Source organism: Coffea arabica, chromosome 7e (assembly GCF_036785885.1).
Source record: "Coffea arabica cultivar ET-39 chromosome 7e, Coffea Arabica ET-39 HiFi, whole genome shotgun sequence".
NCBI classification, from domain to species: Eukaryota; Viridiplantae; Streptophyta; class Magnoliopsida; order Gentianales; family Rubiaceae; genus Coffea; species Coffea arabica.
Window position 1 is genome coordinate 2,358,306 of NC_092323.1, and position 17,196 is coordinate 2,375,501.

Below are 17,196 nucleotides of genomic sequence, written 5' to 3' on the forward strand. Positions count from 1 at the left end.
TTTTTTTTTTTTTGGAGTAATTACGAATGCTTGGCGACTTTGTCAAGGGAAATAATGACGCTTATGTGATCAAGCATATCGATTTCATCCAAATTTAAAATATTTAATTTGGATGTCACATAATTGACTAGGTAGCAAGATAACATCCAGTGACGTCTAGTTGCTCTCTCTCTCTCTCTATATATATATGCGTGTGTCCGTATACATACATATATATATATATATATGTTTTCACAAACATTTTCTCTCTTTATTGTAATTTTCGTATTCACAAATGTTTTTCACACAAAAATCGAAAGACTTTTATTCGTGAAATAGAACAACAAAAACATGTTCGATAAACTTTTCCTCATTATATATATATATATATATATATATTTTTAGAGTAAATATTATATGCACTGATATTATATATACTATCACGATTAGATGCATGATACATATACAAAATTTGAGTTTCATATTCAAATTCGAATTATATATCATGCATTCAATGGTGAAAATGTACATACTGTTAGTGTATGGAAGATTAATTCATTTTTTAAATAATATTGTTATCTTACTAGAAATAGAAAATCAATTAAAAAAATAAAAGAATTATAAAGCACCACCCTCTCACTGTGTTACATAGATCTGCAAATTTTCATTAGAACCCAACATGAAATACCCAAAACTGAGATTCAAAGAAAATAGATTGGTTGTTAAATATATAATTACATAGTATGGCGTTGGATTTTTGTTAAATTTTTTATAATGTAGTTCGGATCGACTCAAATATTTTAATATCTCCCATTAATAATTAATCCTTATTTGTTCACCCATTCTATGGAAATAATGGAACATAATACAAATGAAAAAGGTGATTCTAATCTCATATACAAACTACCTACACACAAAACCAAAGAGATCCAGATTAGGCTGTTCTTTTTTCATTTCAATCTATACACACATTTTTCACCCAAATCAAGATTCTGCGAACGTTGAGGATAGCACCTCAATCTTTTGTACCAATGTAAGAGGGACTGTAAATCATAACTGGAACACTTAGGCCAATAACAAGAACCATTAAATTTTGTTGAATCGCCTAGCTACAACTGTTTTTTTTCGTGCTTTAATTAGTTTATGACGTGCATAAGTCAGTACTTGTTAGTTAATTTGCAGATAATCTCCCAGGAAGTTACTCATTCATCGCCTCAAATGCATTTTTCCTATAATTTGCAACAAAATACGTTGAAGTCGGTGTGTTTGACTAGGAGATTATTTGGGATAATCTTTTAAGAAATACTGTAATACTTTTTTTTATATATAATGTATGTGAAATAAACAGGTAATTAAAAAAATATGTTGATGATGCAAACAGGTCAATATTTGTAAATAAGGTGTAAATAATGTGCAATCCAAATAAATATATCTTTCACTATAATTACACGATTAAAAAAGATTTTCTCAATTCATTTCCCCCCCTTCATTGTCTCCCACCAGTAAAGGGCGTCCATTCATGGCTTCCACTGATAGACACACATTAGACCCGAAGGTCTAAATTTTCGGTGGATGTTTGATTTTCCACGAGTACCGGATAAATTTTCGGTAGATATTTAATTTTTCCATAGGTTAAATATAATGATTGGATTGCTTTGATGTTAATTTTCCTTTAAACCTAAAAATTGTCATTTTTACGTATTTTATTATACTCAGGCATAAACATAGGCAAATCAAAAGAATTAAAAAAAAATATGCTTCCTCCGTTTCACTTTGATATTTTTATTTTTATTTTTTATTCTTCCCAAATATAATCCACTTACCAATTGAACAATATTGTTAAATTTTAACTTATATAAAATACCCTTATTTAATGTAAGTTGTTATCAGTTATATAACCTACCTTATTCATTAATTGCTTTGATTCATTACCTTGAATAGTGCAACTTAATTTCCATCAATTTTGTTGTTGTTATTAGTGTAAAGATATAATGATTAGTTATATTACTAATATTAATGTAAGAGTATTTCAGAAAAATAGTATGCTAGATTTACTCTTCCAATAAAATTAACTAAATTTTCTTAAACAGCGTGGGAAAAAAAAATCAAGACTATCAAAGTGGGATGGAAGGAATATTTACATAAGTTATTGGGCTCAGGATGAAATAAATAATTAAAATGTTCCTCACAATTTACCGGGTCACTTTTTTACCGGGTCTTTTTTCCCCCTTTTTATAAAACTAATTATAGTATATAATAAATGGATGTTGATCCATCGTTTTCTTTCACTGTAACACTACAATTTTGTGTATATGGTAGATATCGTATCCAAGATGATGTGTTGCAACTTTGCTCCAAATGATTCTAAAACTAGTAAGTATACCACCAACTAAATGCGTGTTTGATTCATGAACTGGCGAAATATTGTTCACTATCATTGTGCTAAAATTGATATTGATTCAAAAAATTAGTAAAACTGCAAAATTTGGCCAGCAGGATAGGGATCTCCAATTAACACAGTACTATAAAAAGATCCAAGCTTGTTAATTATGGTTTACAGGTAGATAACACACGCTAATTACCCAAAAAAACGTGGGACGGCAACGTGAGCTGCCGGCCAATTGTGAGTATGTATGGTTCCAGGAATTTTCTTAAGAAACTACACATACTTACTACTAGTATATAGTATTATACAGCTCAAAAAACAATCACTTGCCTTCAATGAAGACCTGGGAAAGTCAAACAAAAACGTCGTCTTCACTCTCTCCCTCTCCACAGTTTACGTAGAAGATATACTCAGTAGGTAGGTGCCGTAGAGGAGGGAGGACACTCTGGATATTCATTGTATATATCTACATCCATCCACTTTTTGTTCATATATAAATATATACGCCGGAGGTTTCCATAGATTTCCTCGTTCGTATCTACTGCCGTTTTGTCCTTCCGAACCTCAGACTGCTGCCTCTCTGGACTCCTCCTCCTTTGTAACACAGGTGTAATCATTTCTTCTTTTTTTGGGGGGTTAAAAGACAAGCGAGGAGTTTCGTATTGTGTCCGGCTGTTCTTCGTCGGTTGCTCATCTCATCTCCAAGCTTTCTAATTCCTCCGCATCATCATGGGAACTCAAGCTCCAACTGATCATCTCCACTACGACGACTCCAAAACAGTAAGTCACGCCCTCTCCCTCTCTTTCTCTCTGTCAAACGCGCACAGGAACTCCCCAAATCCCCCCGTGCATATTTGGGATTTGACCGTCCCTGACGTACGTTAAAAAAAGTAGGTATTCTTTTTATTTCCTCGAACCTTTTTTTGGTTGATGGAAAATACTAGTACTACTACTACTGTTATTAGTGATGCATGGTAACACCCCTGTAAGAATTTTAAAAGCTTTTTTTGTTCTCGTCATGCATGATTAACTCAAGTAGCAGCAAAAATGGTCCCCGGACAGACGCCTATGGCGAAGTAAAGATGAGGAGGTAATCAAGGGACCTGGAGAAAATTGATTCTTGATATTATTATTACTGTTAAGCTTAGAAGAAGTTAGGTACCGCCAGTAATAATCTCATCTACGTGGTCATTAATTAGTTTGGAGTGCACCTGCGTGAAAGAAATATTTTGAAAAATGGATCGATGTAGTTCCTTCAAGACTTCATTCTATCGCAAGACAAGCTTTAATTACATCATGCATTCATATGATTGAATAGTAAGGAAGGGTCTCCATTTTGAATGATCGTAGTGAAATTTAACCAGCTGGCGTCCAGTAATAATATCCAAAGCAACTGTAATTAGTAATTACCCCCATATATATATATATATATGTATGTATTGAAGAAGAAGAAGGAGAAGGATAAGAAAATGTGGCGTGCCAAACTGGCCGCTGGACAGTGGGGTTCTCGTGACAATGACGATAACAATTACGGTCGTTGACTGGGTGAGTTTAGAGTTTAGGATCTCACCACATGGCATAGGCGTTTGGTTGGCTACAAGTCAAGTGCGGAACTTGGACCCATTGCTGGTGTGGTGTGTTTGACTTTTCAGAGTAGGATTACGTAGCTCTTTTAAACTATGAAAGTTGAAAGTTGAAACCAAAACCCCAACCCTTTTTCATATTTCAGCTTCGGGTTCTTCATGTCTCGGTTACACGATATTTTGATACTTGAAAAAATGATGAAAGTCAATATCTCCACAATTGGCGGCACCCATGGTTGTTTCTATGAATCTACTTCTTCTTTTATTTATTTATATATATTTTCAACATGCTGGTGCTAGCGGTATTGTTTGGATTGCATTTTTTTAAAACTTTTTATAAAAAAAAACATTGTTGTGATTTGACATACATGGAATAAAAAGTTGATTGAAAAATGTATTTACGAAAACGTAGTAATTTTTCAAAGACCAAACAAGGCCTAAGCAATGCCCTTCTTCCAAGGATTTCATTGCTTCTAAGGTCCAACTTCCCATGTCGGTAACTTTCTTCCTTGGATTTTCGTGATACTCCTACCAATGACAGTGGACCGCAGCATTCATAATTCATAAAGTAATACACATGAATTTCTACGTTTATTTCCCCTTTACAACTAGTCCTCACTTTCCATAATTAACTAGCGGTGTGTACGCGTATACTTTCGATAGGTTTATTTTTCTTTTTCATCTATTTTAAATTATAATTTATTTTTCAATAAAAAATATAGTTAATTTATAATTTTTTTAAAAATGCACTTTTTCTAACTAGTCACAGTCTATTTAACAGAAGGATATCTTATGAAAGTATTGAACTAAATTTATTTTTTTAATAAAATTAACTAATTTCTTTAAATTATGTGAAAAAAAAATCAAATTGATCAAAGTGGAACGGACGGAGGAGGAGGAGAGGGAGTACATTAAATAATGTATCAGTCCCAGTTAACAAGTGTCTTGCGTAGTTTAAACAAATTCATGAATAAGAGTTGCTTTCAGCTCCGTCGAAGCCTTACTGGGAACAACGGTATGCGGTTCCGTTCCCGTCGTAGTAAGTAGTAACTGAGCAGGACGTCGGGATGATTGGGAAGGTTGCGGTTGTGGGCTTTAGGCCTTCGTCGTTGCGTGCTTGGCATTCATTCACTTTTTTGGAATCATGTGTGGCTGGCTCAAAGCGTAAAACTTCCAAGAGTCTTGGAAACTTTTTTGTAAAAGTGGGAGTGGTGGATACTATAATCATTATTGTCGTCCAGCCCACAATGCATCGTCCTCTTGTCTCTGTCCACCGAACTGTGGTGTTTTGTTTTGTTTCGTGTCAACCTAACTATGGTTCTGTTTTGACGTCACCGTCAAAAGGTGTATATCAGTCTAGTTCTTCTTTTGGTAATTACACATCTATTAAGTTCTACCGTCGATTGTTAAGTTGCGACACTTTTTGGCCTCCGGTTACCAGCCCACACCAACCCCACCCCTCCAAAAAAAAAAAAAAACTGCGCTAGTAAATATGGAATTAGAGAGACATTCTACTTATGGCTAAATTTGCCCATCAAATTTATGGATAGGCTTTGTTTCTATTGGATTGCACTGAAGCCAGAATTTTTTTTAGTTAAAAATGATCTACTGTAACATGGCTCCACGCTTATTTTGAAACAATGCTGCAATATGATTTGAAAAAAACATGATTTTTTTTTCAGGTGTCTTTTTCCCCACATTTTCCTCAAATTTTCTTCTTTTTCCTTTTTGTTTGACAATTCTGAATGAAATTCAATTTGAAATTTATGAACGAAAAATTATGCGGAAAACTACAGGTGGACAATCGAACGGCTGAAGAGAAGGCAATTGATGAATGGCTTCCTATTACGTCCTCAAGGAATGCAAAATGGTGGTACTCGGCCTTTCACAATGTCACTGCCATGGTGGGAGCTGGAGTGTTGAGCTTGCCTTATGCCATGTCCAAGCTTGGATGGTAGGGTTCCTTTTCTTCTGAGTATTTAATCTGGACTTTTGGGTAGTGTTCATCTTATATAACTCCTGTTACTTAGGATGTAGAATAGTCGTACTAGTAGAAATCTTGATCCTAATCTTGCTGGTGGACTGACAAGCTTTATGTACGATCATCAAAAAATTTTTAGGGGGCCTGGAGTGACTGTAATGGTCTTATCTTGGATTATCACTCTGTACACCTTATGGCAAATGGTTGAAATGCACGAAATGGTTCCGGGGAAACGTTTCGACAGATATCACGAGCTAGGCCAGCATGCTTTTGGTGAGAAACTTGGTCTCTGGATTGTAGTACCCCAACAGCTAGTGGTTGAAGTGGGCGTGGACATTGTTTACATGGTTACTGGAGGGAAGTCATTGAAGAAGTTCCATGACTTGGTCTGCTCAAAGCCTTGCAAAGATATCAAGACTACCTACTTCATTATGATCTTCGCCTCTGTTCATTTTGTGCTCTCCCATCTTCCAAACTTCAATTCCATCTCCGGTGTGTCTTTGGCCGCAGCCGTCATGTCATTGAGGTATTCCCCCAGCGTCATCTCTGGTTTTTACTGTTTTTATTTTGATTCTTAAGCGGTTGCAATGCTGACGTGACTGTGTTAATATGTAGTTACTCCACCATTGCTTGGGGTGCCTCCGTGAAAAAGGGTGTCCAACCAGATGTGGAATATGGCTACAAAGCTACGACTACAGCAGGAACACTTTTCAACTTCTTCGGTGCCCTGGGAGATGTAGCTTTTGCTTACGCCGGTCACAATGTTGTTTTAGAGATTCAAGCCACCATCCCTTCTAAACCTGGGAAGCCTTCCAAGGTGCCCATGTGGAGAGGAGTGGTTGTTGCCTACATAGTTGTGGCATTGTGCTATTTCCCGGTTGCTTTTATAGGGTACTGGATGTTCGGAAACAGTGTCGAGGATAACGTTCTCCTCTCATTGAATAAACCAACCTGGCTAATTGCGATGGCTAACATGTTTGTCGTGGTTCACGTAATCGGAAGCTATCAGGTAAGGAGGCTCTCCTCTCTGTTGATGTAGTTTTGAGCAGCTCATTTTTCACGAGGTTGTTTGGCTAGGACAGCACAACCGTGATATCTGTGGACTGTTTTGATTGCAGATTTATGCGATGCCGGTTTTCGACATGATTGAAACTGTGCTCGTCAAGAAATTAAGATTCAAGCCCAGTTGGACGTTGCGCTTTGTTTCGAGGAACATTTACGTGGGTAAGTGATGGCATTTGATTGTTTTAGACCTTCTCCTTGGATTGAAAGTTGCATTGAAGTTTGATAGGGATGTCTTGACTGCAGCTTTCACAATGTTTGTTGGTCTCACATTCCCATTCTTCGGCGGACTTCTTGGATTCTTTGGAGGCTTTGCTTTCGCCCCAACTACATACTTCGTGAGTACCCTCTCAGTATGGGCCCTTTTTCTCTTTTCATCTTCCTGCTGTATGGGTCTGGTCTGCTAAATCCATCTTTTCTGCAGCTCCCCTGTATCATGTGGCTTGCCGTCTATAAACCGAGGAGATACAGCTTGTCTTGGATTACAAACTGGGTACGTGCAACTTCGGACTCTTGAAATCGTAGGGTTTTAATTATAGAAATTTGAAGCTGATCTAACTTGGTTTTGGCAGATTTGCATCATACTGGGAGTCCTCTTGATGGTTATTGCGCCAATTGGAGGGCTAAGACAGATCATACTTGAAGCGAAGACCTATAAATTCTACTCGTAGAGGCAGAGCAGCTTGCCTACAGCGAAGGATGTAGTGATATAGGTAAAAAGGAAGCAGTCAGAACTCAGAAGAGCGTCAGCTTCGCCATGGAAGCAGTCGACGGGTGGGTGGGCTCATCACTAGTCATGGCGGAATAGGAATTCCGAATTCATACTAGAAGCAAGTATAAAGATGTATTGAAGTGCTCTTTTGAGTAAAAAAAAATTCATGCTGGTTTGGTTAATACATACATCCGCGGTTTTTTTTTTAGTGTGTGTGTGTGTGTGTGTGCATATGTAGTATTTTCTTGTGATCCTTTTGGAGTGTATGATGCATTGGTATAATATGGAAAATTGCTCATACAAGTACAGTGTTCACAATCAGTTCATATAAATTTCACGCAGAGCCTCTTATATGAACAGAATCAGCAAATCAAGCAAAGCATGTTTACATTACCTTCTTAAAACAAACAGAATACATTTAAAGGCACAGAAGAATGTACACTATTTTTTTTCCTGGATCAGGGCCTAAAACCAGCGAGAAACTACTTCTTCATCGACCAAATTCTTCTACATATAAAGCAAAACATGTCATGGTGAGCCAATTTCCAGTTACGAGAATTGCCCGCCCAAAACATTTAGGCCACCCCTGCGTTCTCTACAAAAATCACCAGGATTCAATAACCTCTTTGTCTACAAGTCATTTACAGAACAGCACGTTCATAAATCTCGTATGGCTGTAGTCCACTGGAAGTAGGAGCTTTTGCAGATTGTCCTGGGCCACCAAAACATAACAACTGGTTCATCAACTTCTTATTGATTGGCCCTAGTTTGGGAACTGCACTTGGTGATCCATCACCATCACCGATCTGTCTGGAGCAAGAAGCTCCTGCTATATCATTCTCAATTTGTATACCTTTTTGTTTATCCAAAGAGCTATGCGAGGAGAATGACGATTTCGAAAATGAACTTGACCGTGATCGACGAGATACATTGACACTGGGAATTCCCTGCATCACACCATGCACTAGACCAGAAGCGAGTTTCTTCTTTGCTGATGGACTTGGAAGGTTACTCCTTACCGAAAGAGTTCGCTTGTTGTTCGGAAGTGATGAAGGCCTGGAGAACCTCTGCCGCAGAGGAATTGGAGGTCCTTCTGAGGGGCATATAGAATGTTCACCCACTGATTTTTTGCATCGATCTGCCCTTTTGTCTTTCATCTTAGGCCAGTGAAGCAGCTGTTTTAGCCTTCGTGCTGCATAGCTTACAGTGTGTAGTTTCTTTCTTTTTGTTGTGCTAGAGGTCTCCAGACTCGAGTCATGGTGGTTTGTCTCGGTCGAACAAGGGCTCAGGCCTACACTACCACCTGCATCTGAAATATTCTCAATGCCGGTATAAAGGAATATTTCCATGTCAGAGGTCCTGAAGGAAGTTCCAGGACTACCTCCAATACTTCGCATTCTTAAATGGGATGCAATTGCTTTTCTTGTTGAGTAGTCCTGACAACTGAAGATTCCACCTGCTGATATCAACTGTTTGGCCAGTATATCAGAAGACACAGAATGTGGCCGTTGCCTCAGAATATCAAGAGGGGTCATTCCTTCCATATCACGAATATTGACATTGATAAAGCGAGCATTTGAAGGAAGTTGGTGTTGGAGTTGGGCAAGTCTGAGTTCAGACTCTTCAAGTTTTGTCTCTTCGTGTTTTTCCTCAACTTGTTGGGACCCAGACAAACCGATATCTTCGGAGTCCAATTTAGAAGCTTTAGAATTGGCATCAAAGTATCTTGACAAAGCATATAGATCTGCACAAATTTAGAAACAAAGAAAATACAGTATCAAGTTTTCATGTATTAACATGCAGAGTAAACCAGCTCTAGCCAACCCATTCTACAAAAGTAAAATATTCTCCCAATTGACTTCTAAGGAAATATTTATGAGAAACTGAGTAAGGGTAAATGGAATACCGGCTGCCAATGCTTCCAAGCGAGAATCCAGAATTGGTGGATATTTGACATTTATTGAATGATAAAGTTTGAAATTAACAAAAGCAAGGAGAGTCTGCAACAAAAAACAAATAAAAATAAGTATTGAAAGAAATTAAGAGGAAAACAGAAACAGATGAGTGGAAAATAAATCTTCACTGAGTCTACAATAAGAGGGAGATAAGTCAATAAAAATGGATAAGGCGTGTGAAATTGATTAATTTGATATGAAGATTTTGCACAATATGATGTGCCTATACAGTTCAAGGAGGTGCACTCAGGCTAAAGTGGGGCAGTGCCATGCTAGTACTTTGCCATAATAAAATGAATAAGGCATGAGAGAATACAATTCGGTGACAGAGTAAGTAATGATTCTTCAGCAGTGTTATCTAATGACAACTGTCTCTAGGAAAGCTTAAAATTTGAGACTCTGGCCATGTCTCCAACTTCACCCATAAAAAGTCATGCTTCATAATTGACACACATCACCTGTTTTGAAAAAAAATTATATTTTGGCCCTATATAAGGTTAAGCAAGTGAGTCTGCAAATCCTGCAGAAAATACCTAAGCTAATTTTATCTTCTAATCTTCATGAAAAAAGAAGAAAACAATTACCACTCTTCACCCTGCAAAATTCCACAGAGACTGGACACTGAATGTATGTAAAAGAAAAATCAATCATGAAACCCAACATCCACTAACCTCATAGAATTCCAGGAAAGTCAGCATCACTTTGAAGTCGACGTCATCTGGCAATACTTGCTGCAATGCATGAGGAGTTAACCAAGTGACCTTTTGGCCCTCAACCTCTGCCTGCAGAGATCATTGCTCTATCAATGTCTACCAGAAAAGGACCATATACCAGGAATTCAGACTAGAAGGAAAGAAGACCAGAAGAAGATATACCTGGTAATATATTCCCTTTACAGATATGAAAGTTTTCCGAAGTTTATGAGTGCGAGAAATATAAGCCTGCCATTCATGACTCAACCTAATCCATACCGAATTAGAATATCCGATAAGTACAAGAGATATGAAGTAATATCAAGAAATGTTCAAAAGCTGTAAACTTAGTCTCACAAATATTATCTACAACAATCAAAGTAATAACCTTCGACAATTATGAATACGGTCAACTTGAATGTTTTCCCTTTCGACCCTCTGAATAGCAGGCAATGCAGCAAAGAGGTGAACCATACTGAGACAATCATCCAGATCACGTAGTGCATCAATGAATTTTGGGTACCTGTACCCAAGCAGTTATAGATGCCCTTTTTCAAGTACCTCAACTAAGCAAGCACAAAAGGTTGCAACCTCAAAATTTATGCCATCAACCAACCTCTCTCCGATAAGCCTATCTAGTGTGTATGAAGGCTTGCGGCTCAATAGACGCTCAGCAAGATCTCGGTTTTTCTTTGACTGGGCTTTCTTGACCTTCTTCTCATACGCCCGCATCTCTCTTAACTTCTCAAGTAGGGGCTCATGTTTCAAGAACAGAATATCTTTCATGTGATAATAGGTGTGGTGGGATCCCTTGACCTTCTTCTTGGGGTCTCGGGGAAAGACACCTTTGAGGATGCATAATTTCCTGTAAGGATGAACCTTAAGTACTAAAATCAGTAATCCTTTTTTACCATGCAAAACAAGCTGAAGTAGCTAATGCTCATGGAACCCCTTTTCTACTGCTTATGTTGCTACAAGCTATACACGTGCAAAGCTTTTTCTTATAACTTCCCTCGTCTATTAGATGCATTTTCACGATGGAAATTTTCAGAAAATGTATATACAAGTTGGTTGGCCCTAACACTGTGGAAACAATCAAAGAATCTTTATCTTGTTTGCTTCACGGGAACTTTTAAAGGGCAAAATCCCTTGTCAAAAGCAATTCTCAAACTAGCTAAACCAATACAATCAGATGCAATTTGAGCTAAATAGTAAATCGTTAATCAGATGGAGGGGGAAGGCACCTGAAAACTGATAAGCTGACTTGGAGATATTTGACGGCTTGTGACCTTGTAACATATTTTGCAGCGTTCCCCTCCTTTTTCTTCCCCTGAAAACGGACGGAACATGTCACAGAACTTGGCAGTCAAATGAACTTCACTAAAACAACAATGAGAGAAAGACAATGAGCCGGGTGGAATTGAACTAACCGGAGGTCTGTAATGCTTCGGCATGGCGGCAGAGTAACACCGACTAGGGAGAGCACTTCGAATGGAGGAGACGCCAGGAACTTCGGTTTTGCCTTTGTTTGTTCGGCGGTGCGGATACAAAAACCCTAATCGGGTAAAAACCGACTTGGTGCCTTATGAGATTAATTACACTTACCTCCCTTGAGGTTTGTTCATATTACAAAACATATCGCATAGTTTGACCAAATTATATTTGTGCCCTTGTTATTAACTGTTCACCGTTAATGGATGTTGTTAAATGACCGAAAAGCCCCGGTAAAGATTTTATAAATCAAAATCAAAAGCAAAATAAAAATAATTTTTAACCAAAAAAATCATGGGAGGGAGATAAATAAAATAAGAATAAAAAGAATGAGAAAATAAATGCTGATAAATAAAAACAAAACAAACAAATCCAACTACTTTCGTAGAATGATGAATAAAAAATATCTACTATGAAGAAACCAAAAAAAAGGAAAATAATAAGATATTAAAAACAAAAAGAAAAGGAACAAATATTTGAATCTGTCTTGTCCCAAGTTACAACCAATTCATTGTCACCATTTCATTCTATTGTCGTCCAAAGACATACACATAAGATGCAAATATCTCTAATCCCCCAAAAGGTATGGCATTGGAAGAAGAGTAAATGATAAAAAAGACCAATCACTTATTTAAGACTGCATCATTTGATCACCAAACTCTTTTTTTCTTTTTTGCCAAAAAAATTATTGAACTTATACAAATATACCTTTAAATTCATTTATAGCCAAAACTTGGAAGGATGATGCCAAAAGATACTTCATTAGATTCACTACACTTCAATTTAATACTTTAACTTATGAATAAATTTATATATATTGACAGTGTATATAAGGTTAATTATTAATCTTAAATAAAATTCTCATTATCTTTAAATTATCTTTTGAACACGCTGGTGCGTGATATAAAAAAAGACCAGTGAGGCCATTATTGAGTTGATGTGGCTTTCACATTTGCCGAGTCTTTTAGTGGGCAGGCTCATGAGCAAATGGGCCAGAGGGATCAACGGGTAAATGAGTTCTTGTGCGACGCCCCCGTCTACCGCCAATTCAGTCACGTTGAAATGCCAAAATTTTAAAAGTTTCCCGCCTCTTCCAACCACCATCCTCGCGCCAAGTCAAACTGCACGGGAAACCCCATATCTAATCATATTCGGTCCTCCAAACCCCCTTTCAGCTCCTCTCTCTCTCTCTCTTCATATCTGACGGAGATCGTTTTATACTAACACGAAAATGCAGAACTTCATAGCTCAATCGTTCTTCCGAGATATCAATTCCAGAGAGCTCAACGGATTCCGAGGTTCGCTTAACCGCGGCAGAGTTTTTTTGTTTTTTTGTTTTGCCTTTTTCCTCCCTCTAATTGAAGTTCTCTGTAGTTTTAATTTTAATGTTATTTATTTTTCCCCAGTGAAGAAAAGACCCTATATAGTGGATGAAAGGCCGGAATCAAGCCAACTTGGAGCCGTATCTGTCGAGCACAATGGCAAGACTTCACCTCCAATGGCTCTCTCTTTTTGCAAGGTTAATAATCCATCGCTCGAAGTAATCACTACACGATATATGTGTGTAGTAAGCTTTTGAATTTCTTTGTTCTTTTTATCTAAATATTTTAAAGAAATTTTAATATGTCCTCAATTTTAAGAATGCAGAGTAATGAAAACGCTCATATTCTAGCTGTTACGGATGAGGCAGGGTACATCAGCTTGTATAATACTCGCTTAAAATTTCCATCTTCTTCAACTTATCAACAGAATACAGGTCGGATAAATTTTTTTGCCTAGATGTTGTTTGTGTAATTGAATTAAACTTTAAAAACTTGTCAAGTATTGATTACGACTTACCTCTGCAGAAAAATGTAGAATTTTGGAGTGGGTTGCCCATGATAATGCCATTTTTGATATTTGTTGGATCAAGGTATTTTTTTTTTCTCTTGACTTTCTTCCAATTGAAGTCGAATCAGCAGATTTTTATGAGTTCAATAGATTATAATCTCCCATAAAAGTTTGTCTACGGGTCATGTTTTTTTACATGGGAATTGCTGCCAATTTGGGATTTTTTAACTTAAAAAATATGCATCTTATGTTTTGCAAATTGGCATTGCGATTTTACTTCCATCACAAGTTCAGTCTTGATAGCTTTGACATAATCAAGTTTAGTGTGCTTTACGGTTGCAAACTTGCAGTTGCCTAAAGTGGTTTCTGTGATAAGTCAAATAAAGAGGGGGCGGACGGGGCAGTAGTAATCAATAACTGGCATTATAAATTTAGAACATCGCTGAGAAATATTCTATAGGTTAAAACGTGGCAGGCAAGCATGGCCTGTTTGTCATTTGCCTCTTTCATTTATTCAAGCGGTAATAACCATGATTGCTTTCTTTTCAGGACGATAACAGAATATTGACTGCTTCAGGTGATCAAAGTGTGAGTCAACAAACTTCAGATGTAGTTTCTGCTCTTGGTTGTTTACATGGAATGCATATTTCAGAGAAGCTTTTCTTATATAGTTTTTTCAATTCACATTCTGGCTAATGCTGATAATAGCATGAAGTACGAAGATTCAAATGTTATACCATGCATTAACAAGATATACACACATTCATATAATCTCGTCTACATGAATATGTAAGAAAACGCACGAAATATGAACCGCCTGACAAATGTAAATTGAGCTGGAAGAACTTGTACATCTTAAACCCAAGATGATGGATGCAGTTCTGCTCATTTATTGATTATACGGTAAATTATGGTTTTAACAGATAAAGGTGTGGGATGCACAAAAAAGGAAATGTGTTGGAGCATTGATGGGACACACAGGAAGTGTGAAGACCATTTCTTCTCATCCTACTAATCATGGTACAATCATGACTCATACTCATGTTGGAAATGTTCGTTTTCCTCCAGAAAAGATGATCGAAATTTCTAATTAGCATATTTTGGTGTTGCTATCGAACAGACATACTTGTATCGGGTTCACGAGACGGGTCCTTTGCTTTGTGGGACTTGAGGTGTTCTGAGAATAGCAGCCACAGACTAAGCATATCGTAAGATCTGCATCCCTTCATGCTTGAGGAGGTTATAGTTGTTCCTTCACAATCTAAACACTCTTTTTCAGCTTAGTAGGAAAACTGGGAATTCATGTCATTTGTAGGCTGAACACATTTGGAACTATATGGAGTTTGCTATTCTTGTAGAATAATATCCATTGAAAAGGAGAAAATATAACGTAATTACCCAAAAGGGAAAAAGGCTCAAAGCTTACTAGTGGACCTCCCTCTCTGTTTTATTTATAGGTCAGTTGCCACTGTCCATGAGGCTCATGTATCTCCCTGTCGGAGGCGGCTTAGGCGGAGAAAGGTTTGTTCTCAGTTCAAATTTGTTCATCCAAAATGCTGGTAATTTTTCCCTTAATCCTTCAATTTTTTTTTTCAGGCTGCCTCGATGAGCATTACATCCGTTCTCTACTTGAGAGATGAAGTTTCCATTGCTACAGCTGGAGCAGTTGACAGGTGTGTGAAACTTTATCATTTCTCCCAAAAGTTGATATCATTATAGAACTCTACTTTAGGCTTTGAAATTTTACTGGGTAGTTATGTAAACTTTCAGTGTTTTGAAGTTTTGGGATACGAGGAATCTCAAAAGGTCGGTTATCCAAACCAGCTCTCATCCAGATACTTCTGACGAAAAGGCAAGTCTTTACATGCAGCAGGGATGGTCAGAAATATATTGTTGATGCTGACTGACACTTCTTTTTTTAACTCAGGAGAGGCGATTGCATGGAGTATCTAGCTTGTCTCAAGATCTAAACGGAGTGTATATTTCAGCCTCATGCATGGACAGTAGGTATACTTCTGTTCTTTGACTATTATACTTGTTTTGGAGCAAAAATTTCACGCCTTATTGACTATTTTGATCAAAGAAAATCCTGGAAATTATTTACAGCTCCCAAATGAAGCCTTTCAGTTAGTTCAGATTCTGAAGTATTGCTCTTTCAGGATATACCTTTACAGTATACTTCAGCTTGACAATGGCCCTGTGAAAACTTTCTCTGGATGTCAAATTGACTCCTTTTTTGTTAAGGTAAGCAGATTTTGCAGTACTCAAATGCTCAATACTTTAGGATATGAACCGATGTTGGGCATGCACATAATTTTCTGAATGTGTTGCAGTCATCAATCAGTCCAGATGCCTCTCATATGCTTTCTGGTTCTAGTGATGGAAATGCATACGTTTGGCAGGTTAGTATTCTCTCTTTAACCAGGACCCTGTAGATTTTCTGTCTATGATTTCATTGAAGTAGCTATTTGAAGCAGGTAAACAAGCCTCACCTAGATCCAATGTTACTGAAAAGCCATGATGGAGAAGTTACTGCAGTGGATTGGTATGTTTTATGAATGTATTCTGAGCTTCAACAGAGATCCCTTTTGGAAAAGGAAATAAATTTCTCATAATTTCTCCAGGTGCCCTTCAGAGATGGGGAAGGTAGCAACATCTGCAGATGATTTTACAGTAAGTATGCAATAAATTGGTCAGCAAAAAAACTTATGAAAATTTGAGTCTCCATTAGAACCAATTATAAACTGCTTATGATGCATCATTGCTCTTTGTTGCTGGAAAAGCATCTCAAGTTTCTTCGGCAAATTGGTTTCAGGTTCGCTTTTGGAACATCCAAGGCTGTTGCTACTCAAACTCAAGATCTCCTTCATCCATTCGAAGAAGAGTAATGGCAGTTCCAAGTATAGAACGGAAAAGGCTGTTTATCGATGAAGATTTAACTAGTTTGAAAAATAACTCTGAAATCTGCCCCCAAGGTGCAGTCTCCAATATTCATTCTCCTAAACCAACCATTGCCTCAGAAACTACCACTCCTGAATCCCAAAGGAGTAGATATTCATCAAATTTCAGATTAAAGGAAAACTTGGATAAGACTCCAGAAGCTGCAAGTAGAAGCCCCTCTTCCGTTCTGAATCCTCCTTCGTCGTTGAAGAGAAGAACAATTAGAGACTATTTTTTGGTAGCTTGATATATCTTTTTAATGTTGATCAAGATTATTTACTTGTTCATAGTGATGGCCAGTGATTATGCGACAAGAAGATTGATGGTTGAAGTACTTACGTGAGAATGTAATTGCATTTTTCAGCTTTCTTAGAATCGACCTTTGTCATTGCATATCTAGGTTAGTGATATTTACTGATTCCTGTGGCTGTATTTCAATGTGGTGTTTGAAGTAAGCAAGGCTTCTTGCCTGAGCTGAATCTGATCCATCAGAGTTTTTGCTGATGTTTCGATTTTGTAAAGCAATCACTTGGAATAATTTGTAAGCGAATCTTACATGGATATAAGGGTTTTATTTTAGGTGAA

General features: G+C 37.3%; 3 protein-coding genes across 3 annotated transcripts; 2 read left to right on the top strand and 1 right to left on the bottom strand.

Annotated features, from left to right (window-relative positions):
• Nucleotides 1-2,802: 2,802 nt before the first annotated feature.
• On the top strand, nt 2,803-7,911 carry LOC113722928 (lysine histidine transporter 1). Its single transcript, XM_027246163.2, has 8 exons — nt 2,803-3,145; nt 5,745-5,902; nt 6,069-6,455; nt 6,545-6,938; nt 7,048-7,153; nt 7,238-7,329; nt 7,416-7,484; nt 7,564-7,911. Exons 1-8 carry the CDS (start codon nt 3,095-3,097, stop codon nt 7,660-7,662), a joined length of 1,356 nt encoding a protein of 451 aa, XP_027101964.2. The 5' UTR covers nt 2,803-3,094; the 3' UTR covers nt 7,663-7,911.
• Nucleotides 7,912-8,344: 433 nt separating this feature from the next.
• LOC140011072 (uncharacterized) lies at nt 8,345-11,923 on the bottom strand. The gene is made up of 8 exons (XM_072059180.1): nt 11,781-11,923; nt 11,595-11,680; nt 10,967-11,215; nt 10,739-10,873; nt 10,534-10,618; nt 10,330-10,440; nt 9,610-9,703; nt 8,345-9,447 (listed from the first exon to the last, which is right to left on the bottom strand). Exons 1-8 carry the CDS (start codon nt 11,802-11,804, stop codon nt 8,345-8,347), a joined length of 1,887 nt encoding a protein of 628 aa, XP_071915281.1. The 5' UTR covers nt 11,805-11,923.
• Nucleotides 11,924-12,902: 979 nt separating this feature from the next.
• LOC113722846 (uncharacterized) lies at nt 12,903-17,196 on the top strand. Its single transcript, XM_027246069.2, has 16 exons — nt 12,903-13,139; nt 13,248-13,360; nt 13,489-13,597; nt 13,689-13,753; nt 14,221-14,259; nt 14,595-14,691; nt 14,792-14,879; nt 15,129-15,192; nt 15,268-15,344; nt 15,442-15,523; nt 15,599-15,678; nt 15,831-15,915; nt 16,005-16,073; nt 16,149-16,216; nt 16,296-16,344; nt 16,487-17,196. Exons 1-16 carry the CDS (start codon nt 13,073-13,075, stop codon nt 16,856-16,858), a joined length of 1,524 nt encoding a protein of 507 aa, XP_027101870.2. The 5' UTR covers nt 12,903-13,072; the 3' UTR covers nt 16,859-17,196.

What these genes read in the sequence shown, in the direction of transcription:
- LOC113722928 (XM_027246163.2), top strand. Translation starts at nt 3,095, where the DNA reads ATGGGAACTCAAGCTCCAACTGATCATCTCCACTACGACGACTCCAAA. An exon ending in ACGTAATCGGAAGCTATCAG is followed by an intron (nt 6,939 to 7,047) that starts GTAAGGAGGCTC and finishes TTTTGATTGCAG; the next exon opens with ATTTATGCGATGCCGGTTTT. An exon ending in TTCGAGGAACATTTACGTGG is followed by an intron (nt 7,154 to 7,237) that starts GTAAGTGATGGC and finishes TCTTGACTGCAG; the next exon opens with CTTTCACAATGTTTGTTGGT.
- LOC140011072 (XM_072059180.1), bottom strand. Translation starts at nt 11,804, where the DNA reads ATGCCGAAGCATTACAGACCTCCG. An exon ending in GATAGGCTTATCGGAGAGAG is followed by an intron (nt 10,874 to 10,966) that starts GTTGGTTGATGG and finishes GCTTGGGTACAG; the next exon opens with GTACCCAAAATTCATTGATG. An exon ending in CGTATTCATAATTGTCGAAG is followed by an intron (nt 10,619 to 10,738) that starts GTTATTACTTTG and finishes GGTATGGATTAG; the next exon opens with GTTGAGTCATGAATGGCAGG.
- LOC113722846 (XM_027246069.2), top strand. Translation starts at nt 13,073, where the DNA reads ATGCAGAACTTCATAGCTCAATCGTTCTTCCGAGATATCAATTCCAGA. An exon ending in AGCCACAGACTAAGCATATC is followed by an intron (nt 14,880 to 15,128) that starts GTAAGATCTGCA and finishes TTTTATTTATAG; the next exon opens with GTCAGTTGCCACTGTCCATG. An exon ending in GCCTCATGCATGGACAGTAG is followed by an intron (nt 15,679 to 15,830) that starts GTATACTTCTGT and finishes TTGCTCTTTCAG; the next exon opens with GATATACCTTTACAGTATAC.